Source organism: Fonticula alba (assembly GCF_000388065.1).
Source record: "Fonticula alba strain ATCC 38817 unplaced genomic scaffold supercont2.2, whole genome shotgun sequence".
Lineage (NCBI taxonomy): Eukaryota > Rotosphaerida > Fonticulaceae > Fonticula > Fonticula alba.
Genome location: NW_009242972.1, coordinates 2,614,662 through 2,622,777, shown reverse-complemented (window position 1 = coordinate 2,622,777; position 8,116 = coordinate 2,614,662). Strand labels below are relative to the sequence as shown.

Sequence of the window (8,116 nt, the reverse complement as noted above, 5' to 3'; positions counted from 1 at the left end):
CTTCCACCACACGCCGGTACACCAGCGGGATGTCGGGCAGCGGTGAACGCATGCGGAGGCGGAGGGGCGGCAAGAGGGCAGGCCGGCAGACAGCCAACCAGCCGGGCCGACGGCCGGGCGGGCGAGCGGGTCAGCGGACCGTGACCGGGGGGGGGGGGAGCGAGCGGCGGGGAGACGGCGGGGAGACGGCGGGGAGACGGCGGCACGCACGACGAAAGGGCGAACTTCAGGGCGTATGGCGACCGGGACTGCTCGATGATCATCTTGCAGTCGCCCAGGCGATCGATCTCCGTCGAGAAGGGCCGGAGCATGGCCTCGGCCGAGTCCCGCGCATCCTTCGAGTGGCTGGAGTACAGCTGCGCGGTCAGGTTCTCCAGCGCGTGGAGGCCCTCGATGTTCATGGTCAGATGGGGCAAGTGCAAGGGAGGGGGAGAGAAAGAGAGGGGGAGGGGGGCAGGTCCCGCGGCTGCGCGCTCAGGAAAGGCAAGCCGGGCGGGGATGCGCCAGGGCCAACGACGGGAGGCGGATGAGGGGGAGGGGGGAGGGGGAGGGGAGAAGAGCGATGTGCGAACGGCCTGGCAGGCGCCGGCCCATGGTGCCTCCTCCCGATGAATCTGCCGGCGGGCGGCTTGCCCGGTGAGAAAGACGCGGCCTCCTGCGCGGCCGGCGCGCAAACCCACCGAGAGCCCCCCCCCCCCCCCCCCCCCGCTGGCCCCCCTCCCGCGGACCAAGATCCGGTCTCCTTCAACAGGGATGGCGGGAGCCGGTCCGGGGGGGGCGGCCGGGGACCGGGCCCCACCCGCACCTGCCAGTGGAATCCCCCGCCCCCTCAGCGCCCCCCCCCCGCCCAGGGCCTGAGCTGGCTGACATGCTCACGTCCTCGCCCCCCCCCTCCGGCTAGACCCGCACCTCGGCCGCCGGGGTCCGACCTGGCGGGGGGACGGAGCGCGCGGGCCCCGCCGGCCAGCACCGGACGGCGATCGCCCGGGCCAGGCGGGAAACCGGCACACATTCCTCCTACCCGAGACCGCGACCCTCCCCCGCGGGAAACGGCGCGCGCGTGTGCGCGCATTGGGGTGCACGGCGGCAGGGGCCCCGGCACAGGGAACCGGGGCTCGGGGAACGACCTCACACCGGTCCGGCGGATATGTCACCCCCCTCCCCCGGCGTGTGGGCCCTTCTTCTTTCAGCTCGTGGTGGCTAAGCCGTCGCGGGAGAGGAGCGTTTCCCGCCTGGCCGGGTGTCCCCGGGGGGGGGGGGGGGGGCACGGCTCCCGCGCGACTAGACCCGGCGAAAAGCGCCTTTGGCCCCATCTCTAGAATGCATGAATATGGGGCCATTAAAAATGTGCCACCTTTCCGGGTCTAGTCCCACGGTTTTTTTTTTTCCCTCCCCGCTCCCTTCCTCTGACAGCGCGGGCAAGCCTCCCCCCACCGGACGCGCGATCGTGGCCCTTCTCTCCCCCGCCCGCCGGAACACTGCGCGCCCCTCTCCCCCCACCCACTGGGGGGGCAGTCGCGGTGGCGGTGGCAGGGGGGGGGGGGGGCCTGCCCTGGGCCGGGAGGGGTGCCAGCGTGCGCGCGTGCGTGCGGGCGCGCGGGAAAGGGAGGAACGACATTCGGGCCAACTCTCGCTCGCCGGCGTCCCCCCCCCCCCTGGTTTGGACGGGGCCGCGCGCGAGGCAAAAAGGAATGCTCATTGGGTGGATCGAACACCCGACCTCCAGTTTACTAGACTGGCGCTCTACCACTGAGCTAAACGAGCCATGGGGGGCTGAGCCTCCAAGGGCCTGATAATCGTGGGGACTCCTTCACCTGCGGCGGGAGGCTCCGAAAAAAAAAACAATGGAGGCGGAGGGTATCGATCCCCCTGCCTGCCGCATGCTAAGCGGCCGCTCTACCATTTGAGCTACGCCCCCGTTCACATGGCAATCGCAGGCCGCACGCTCTCAAGACACGAGCGGCTGCCGTTCGAAGACGCCGGGGCTGGCCCTCGCCTCGCACGCGCGCACACCTCATCGGACCGGGCCGGACCGAAAGAATGAGACACCGAAGAAAAGAGACAGGCGGAGGCATGTGCCAGGAGGAGGGCAACACCCCCAGGGGGGGGGGGGGGGGGGCGGTGTATTTGGCGAGAGCACGGCGCCAGTCATGCCCGTGTGCTCAGGAGCTGGCAGCCGGCCAGGGGACGGCACAGGCCCGGGCCAGGACCAGGAAGCCCGTGCTCCGGGGCCGAAGGCGCTCGGCTGCCGCGGTTACAGCAGGCAGCGCCGCCGGCGCTACCCGGGACTGGATCAGGGAAAAGTGCTCGGGCCAGGGCATGACCGCCGTGCTCAGGGCATCGGCCACCATCGACGCCCGCAAGCTGGCCAGGTCCACGACGCTCCATGTGTCATGCTTGCCGGTGGCCAGGGGAGGAGAGGCATTTCCCCAGGGAGTTAGAGCACATGCCGAGGGAGGACAGGGAAAGCCGACCGAGGGGCCAGAAAAAAGAGGTCCGGCCCGAAATGAGGCATAGCCCAGCGCACCAGGTCCCAGTAGAGCAGAGCGCACGGGTGGCCATGCGACTGGCATTGGCAGGCGCCGACATGCCAGTCGCCATTGCCGGTGGCCAGGGCATGCAAATGCGAGATGGGCGTCAGCTGCGCGGCCAGGCACATGGCCCGGACATCCTGCACTTCGGGGCCAAAAATGAATGCAGCTGCACCGATCAAGAGCACAGGAGGGCACGCGCGGGCGCGCGCGCACGTGTGTGTGTGTGTGTGTGTGTGTGTGTGTGTGTGTGCGTGTGTGTGTGTGCGTGTGCGTGTGCGTGTGCGTGTGCGTGTGCGTGTGCGTGTGCGTGTGCGTCAAGGGGGGGGGGGGAGATCGTAATTAACGAGTCGTGTTCAGCCGAGCCCAGCAGCTCCGGGCAAAGGAAGGCCAAATGCAAAGCAGAGGCAGTGGCACATACCAACCGAGCCCAGGCTGCTCAGGAAGTCCGAATCGAGACCCAGCGCGTCGTCCGGCGTGGGATCCGAACCTGGGACAGCCCATTCAACGGGCGAAGGGCGAGAGAAGGGGTGAGCCGCCAGGTGGCGAAGGCAGGCAGCCGCGGAGATGGCAATGCCAAGGCAGTACGACGCACTGGTGTCCAACGAGGCCAAGAGGGCCCGAGTGTGCGGTCCCCAGGCCGGGGCCTCGGTCATCACCGGGCACATTCCCTGGCCGGCGGTGGCCAGCCATTGGGCCAGCCGCTCGCGGGCCACCGCCGGCGACCGCCACGAAGTGCCGGCCAATTCGGTGCCATTCAGCGAAGCCAGGGTCGGCACGCGTGCCGGCACCAGCCACCGAAGGTCCGCCACCGAAAGGGGCGCCGCCAAGCAGGCCCCCCGGGTGCACTCCGCGTGAGAATCCCCCGGCGTGGTGTCCGCCATGGTCCTCGTTAGGGGATTCCGCGTGATGCGCAGCGATCCCAGCCCCGGGCAAAAGAAGTGCAGTGCATCAATACAGTGCCACTGAGCCACCCGACCAGCGGAGGGGAGGAGCGAGGGAAAGAGCGCGCGCGAGGGCGAGGGCGAGGGCGAGGGCGAGGAAGGGAGAAGAGGGGACAGGGTAAGGGAGGGGCGGTGGACCAATGCCGAAGGGGGCTGCGCCCCCAGGGCCCGAGTGGGCGAGGAGGGCCACAGGCGAGAGGGGGCTGCTTGCGCACGCTGCTGATCTGGTTTTCGGACAGGTCCAGTGTGACGAGCGACCTGAACACAAAGGGCACGGAGCCATCCCCCGCTGGAGGTTCAATCCGGTCAATCAGATTCCCGGGCAGTAGCAGCTCTGTCAAGCTGCGCACCCGAAGCAGGATGGGCGGCCGTGGCCGAGGGAGGAGGGAGAAGGCGAGGGATGGGGTCAGTAGTCATGGGGGCAGTGGGCGTCCGAGTGGGGCCGGCCCGGCGGGGATTGCCGGCCGAGCATCTCCCAGGCCGGCGAGCAGGGGCCGAAAGAGGGCGAGTGGATGCGCACTGAGGGAGAGTGGCCAGGGGCTCCAGGGCATCCCAGGGGAGGTAATTGTACGCCAAGTCCAGGGAAGTAAGGTGTGCCAGGGAGGTCGTCGGCGTGAGGGCGCCCTGCAGGTGAAAGAGCCCGAGACGCGCCGCGTGGAGACTGACGAGCCGGCCGGCCGCCAAAAGCTGGACAACGGTCCGCCAGGAGACCCCCCCACGGCAGCCACTGAGTGCCAGGCGGGTGACAGACGCCGGGAGGGCAGCCCCAGGCGGCGGCGGCGACTCGCCGATAAATAGATCGCTGCCATGTCAAGAGGTCGGGGGGAGTAGGAAAAGGGGGATGTGGAGATGGCGGAGGGGGGGGGGGGGACCCGCATGGAGCAGGGCCAGGTCAGCAAAGCAACACCACGCCGGCCCATGTCGAGAGGGAGGAAGAGGCATGTCCACGCACTGGAGGAGAACCTCGCGACAGTTGGGGAAGGGCCCGAGGCAGGCCAGGATTTCGGTCCACGAGCCCAGCAGGCTGCCGGAGAAGTCTGCCAGGATGACATCTTCCCAGGGGCAGGAGGCAGGAGGGGGATGAGGGGGGGGGGGGGGAGGAAGAACAACAACCGAGTCAGCATCCGGGCGGCCGGGGGAAAGGGCACGCATGCAGGACACCCAGAAAAGGGGAGGGATGGGGGGGGGGGGGGGGGGGGGGGGGGGGGGGGGGGGGAGGGGGAGGCAGGCAGCCCGGAGGCAGCCCGAGGGGAATGTACCCGCGAACCGGGACAGATCTGCGTCCAGCGGGCCGAGGCTGGCCACGGTCGACCCGGCCAGGTTCACCTCACGCAGGATGGCCGCCCCGGTGGCCATCGACCGCGGGATGAATAGCTCCACGCCGACCGACACGCCGGGCCGGGTGGAGTCGAAAGCCGTGCTGATGCCCTGGCTGGCGGGACCCCCAGCGGCAGGGTCCGCTCCGCAGACATACAGCGGATACCGCCGAGCCAGCGCGGCGACCATGGTTTCGGCCAGGCCAAGCTCCCGCAGCAGAGCGCGATTGACCCGGGTAAAGGACACCGGCAGCGGGGCCGGCCGGCCGGGGCAGAGCATGAGGCAGGCGCAGGCATGCCCGCGTGTCGACCGGGCCACCGGCGGCCGGGCGTGCGCGGCATCCCGGCCGACCGACGTCAAGCTCGGCCAGATCCCGGCGTCCAGGTGTCGATCCAGGCAGAAGCAGGCTCCCGGCGGGTGAGCCGGCAGCCCGCCCCCCCGGCAGCCGGCGCATGGGCAGGCCTCGGCCAGCCACCGGTCCAGGCGCCGGAGCAGCGCCGTGGCATCGAACAGGACGCGCTCCTCATCGGCAGGATGCCGGCCATCCGGGCGCCGCCCACGCCGGCAGTCATCCCACGCAATGCCCAGGTAGTGCGAGTCCCCGCCGGGCGTGGGCCGAGCGCCCGGCAGGTCCAGGCGTCCGGCGAAGGCCACCGTGCCGGAATCGCGGCCCAGGCGAAGTCGGGTGCCGGCGGCGGGGAGGGTGGCTGACATGGTCGTGCTTTGTTCTCGGCTGTCCACTCCTCCGGGGGGGTGGGAGGGGAGGGTGATCGCTCGGGCCACAAATAAGGATGGGAAGGTGTGCTGGTGGGCGTTTGTGCGCGCCAGAGTGGGGGGGGAAGGAGGGGGAGAGAGAGAGAGAGAGAGAGAGAGAGAGAGAGAGAGAGAGAGAGAGAGAGAGAGAGAGAGCTTCCCGACACCAAGCCGCCACTTGCCCAGCATGGGGCCCGAACAAGGGAAAGCGGGAACAAAGGAAGGAAAAAGAGCCGCGCGCCCCGGCCCCCGGGACCGGGGCGCCACTCTCCCTGAAGACGGCGCGCCCAGATCTCGCCGCCCGGATGGCGGGGCGCAGTGCCAACGCTCTGATCGTGTTGTTTACTCGACGCCCGGCGCCTGGCCCCCCTCCCCCCCCCCCCCCCCGGCTGGCCTGGGCACGGCCTGCTCGGGGTGCGGCCTCCCCCGGCGGTCGTTCGGGGATCACACCGGCCCGGAGGGGGGCAGTCAAAAGAAAACACCGGCCACAACAAATTCCCCGGGGCCGGGGCGGAGCCAAGCCACCCCCCTCAGCCCTCTTCCCTGCCCGTATTCGCCCCCTCGTCTGCTGCCGCCGCCGCCGCCGCCGCCTGTCTTCTCTTTTTCCTTGCCTCGGCATGGACTCGTCGTCCCCCTCCTTCGAGGGGCTCTCCTCGCAGGAGATGGACTCCCCCGGGCCGCCGTCACCGCTGGACCCGGTGCTCCCGCGCGCCAGCTGGCCCCCCCCCTTTGATGGGGGTGTCCTGATGCCGGACGACCTGCTGGCCAGGCCGCTCCACTCCCCGGCCCCGGATGGCTTCAGCCAACTGCCGCGGCCGCTGCCGGTGCGCTTGCTCGCTCCCCTACCTGCATGCCATCCACATGCCTGTCTCACCTCCCCCCCCCACGCCCTTGACCCAGAAACTCAACCTCCCCTCCCCGGGCGATGGGTCCACCGAGGAGGAGGAGGGCTCTCCGAATTCGGCCCAGGCAGAGGGCACCCTTCCGCCGCCACCGTGCAACCGCAATCCCTACCTGCTGCCGCTGAGCCCGCACCTGAGCAGCTACACCCTGTATGAGACGCGGAATTTCCTCTACCTGGTGGGCACCAATGCCACGGAGTCCGTCTATCGGCTGTTGAAGATCGATCGGACGGTCCCCCCGGAGCCCATGGCCGAGGATGTGCTGGGCTCGCCGCCGGCGGGATCGACCACCGCCAGGGCCACCGCCACGGATCGGCCCACTGCCGAGCCGGTGACCCCGCCGCCGGGGGCCTCCCCGGTGGCAGCACCACACCCCTCAATGAGTGCCAGCCCCGGGGCCCCGGACCGGGCGCCCGGGCCGGGGCTCCGGCCGGCGGGCCAGGTCCGCGTCCGCCTGGGCGACACGCCGAGCGCCCCGCACTCGGGTAGCCCGGGCCCGGCGGCGGCTGCCAGCCGCATGGCCGGGCCCTCGCAGGCCCCTCCCCGGTCGGGTCCGTCGGCCGGGGCCGCGGCCTCGGGCCCAGCCGCGCAGACCGTCTCGGAGCTGATGTTCAACGACAATGAGCATGAATACTCGCCGCGGGAGATGAAGGAGGTCCTGGCCATGCTGGAGCTGGGCAATCGCTCGCAGGGCGGGCTGAAGCGCGTCTGCACCGCAAGTGGCCTGCTTGGTACGCCGCCTGCCCGGCCTGCCCGTGACGCACGTGGCCCTCCCTCCCTGGCCCTGTGCCTGCTGGTTCTCGCCTCCGCTGACACAAGATCAGGCTTCATCCGCTTCCTCGAGGGATACTACATGCTGCTGGTGACCAAGTCCACGGTGGTGGCGCAGCTCGGGCCGCATTACATCCACCAAGTGGTCGAAACGAAGATGTTCCCGGTCATGCGGCGAGACAGCATTCCCTCGCATCCGGATGAGACGAAGTGCGCGGCTCGCCGGGCCGCCCCCCTCCCCCCCCCCTCCCATTGGGGTCATTCGCTCTTTTTTCCTCTTCCTCCCCCAGCGCCTCCGGTAACTCACCCCCTCTGCCCCTCCTGCGGAATCCCCCCCTCTCCTGAAGATACATGAATGTCTTCTCGGCGCTCAACCTCGCCGGGGACTTCTTCTTCAGCTACACCTACGACCTGACCAAGTCCCTACAGCGTAACATCACACATGGCTGCCAAGGTATGTGAATGTCCGTGTGTGTGTGTGTGTGTGTGTGTGTGTGTGCTGCAAATGCATTCGGGGAAGAAGAGAAGAAGGGAGAAGCAGAGGCCTCCCAGGGAAGCAGACATCCCTCCACCTCCCCCCGCCATCCGCCGGCCACCTCTAGCCATGCTAACGAGAGATTTTTGTCGGGTGTCCTGCGCGTATTTGTATTGGTGTGCCCCCCCCCCTTCATATACATATATAGAGCTCGCCTATGATGATATGTTCCTCTGGAACCACTATCTCTGGATGAACACCTTCCCCACTATCCGGCCCAATCCGTGGATTGTTCCGGCGATCCGCGGCTTCGTCGCGCAGCACAGTCCGTCTCCCCGCCCGCCTGACCAACAGCAGGCCCCTCAAAAGGCCTCACCCCTCTCTCTCCCTCTCCCTCTCTCCCTCTCCCTCTCCCCCTCTCCC

At 69.3% G+C, this 8,116-nt stretch overlaps 3 protein-coding genes and 2 non-coding genes across 7 annotated transcripts in view; 1 reads left to right on the top strand and 4 right to left on the bottom strand.

Annotated features, from left to right (window-relative positions):
• H696_01566 (hypothetical protein) overlaps positions 1-401 on the bottom strand; it is a gene marked incomplete at both ends in the record, with an annotated part of 5,318 nt that extends 4,917 nt beyond the window's left edge. Inside the window, one exon of the mRNA XM_009495467.1 lies at positions 207-401. Within this exon, the coding sequence (XP_009493742.1) occupies positions 207-401 (195 nt within the window). The remainder of the gene's footprint in view (positions 1-206) is intronic.
• Positions 402-1,692: 1,291 nt separating this feature from the next.
• On the bottom strand, positions 1,693-1,764 carry H696_01565. The gene has a single exon. It is a non-coding gene; the product is annotated as a tRNA-Thr (tRNA).
• Positions 1,765-1,845: 81 nt separating this feature from the next.
• Positions 1,846-1,918, bottom strand: H696_01564. Its single transcript has one exon. It is a non-coding gene; the product is annotated as a tRNA-Ala (tRNA).
• Positions 1,919-2,108: 190 nt separating this feature from the next.
• Positions 2,109-5,627, bottom strand: H696_01563 (hypothetical protein). 3 transcript variants are annotated; one of them, XM_009495466.1, is made up of 8 exons: positions 4,735-5,627; positions 4,428-4,527; positions 3,996-4,277; positions 3,691-3,817; positions 3,127-3,496; positions 2,953-3,021; positions 2,528-2,700; positions 2,109-2,396 (listed from the first exon to the last, which is right to left on the bottom strand). In XM_009495466.1, exons 1-8 carry the CDS (start codon positions 5,504-5,506, stop codon positions 2,163-2,165), a joined length of 2,127 nt encoding a protein of 708 aa, XP_009493741.1. In that variant the 5' UTR covers positions 5,507-5,627; the 3' UTR covers positions 2,109-2,162. The 3 variants fall into 3 exon arrangements, with proteins under 3 accessions (XP_009493741.1, XP_009493740.1, XP_009493739.1); XM_009495465.1 differs by having other exon boundaries at positions 2,528-2,566; XM_009495464.1 differs by lacking the exons at positions 2,109-2,396; positions 2,528-2,700 and having other exon boundaries at positions 2,827-3,021.
• A 488-nt stretch (positions 5,628-6,115) lies between these two features.
• The window catches only part of H696_01562 (hypothetical protein), a 6,118-nt gene continuing 4,117 nt past the window's right edge, over positions 6,116-8,116 (top strand). Inside the window, exons 1-5 of the mRNA XM_009495463.1 lie at positions 6,116-6,369; positions 6,446-7,178; positions 7,272-7,428; positions 7,566-7,672; positions 7,902-8,018. Of these exons, the coding sequence (XP_009493738.1) occupies positions 6,163-6,369; positions 6,446-7,178; positions 7,272-7,428; positions 7,566-7,672; positions 7,902-8,018 (1,321 nt within the window). The 5' untranslated portion in view covers positions 6,116-6,162. The remainder of the gene's footprint in view (positions 6,370-6,445; positions 7,179-7,271; positions 7,429-7,565; positions 7,673-7,901; positions 8,019-8,116) is intronic.

Excerpts from the sequence above, each read along its gene's own strand:
- H696_01563 (XM_009495466.1), bottom strand. The coding sequence starts at position 5,506 with ATGTCAGCCACCCTCCCCGCCGCCGGCACCCGACTTCGCCTGGGCCGC. Across the intron at positions 3,818-3,995 it reads CCCCTGGCCACTCTCCCTCA|CTTGACAGAGCTGCTACTGC; the intron begins GTGCGCATCCAC and ends TCGGGTGCGCAG. Across the intron at positions 2,397-2,527 it reads CTCTGCTCTACTGGGACCTG|CATGACACATGGAGCGTCGT; the intron begins GTGCGCTGGGCT and ends GCCACCGGCAAG.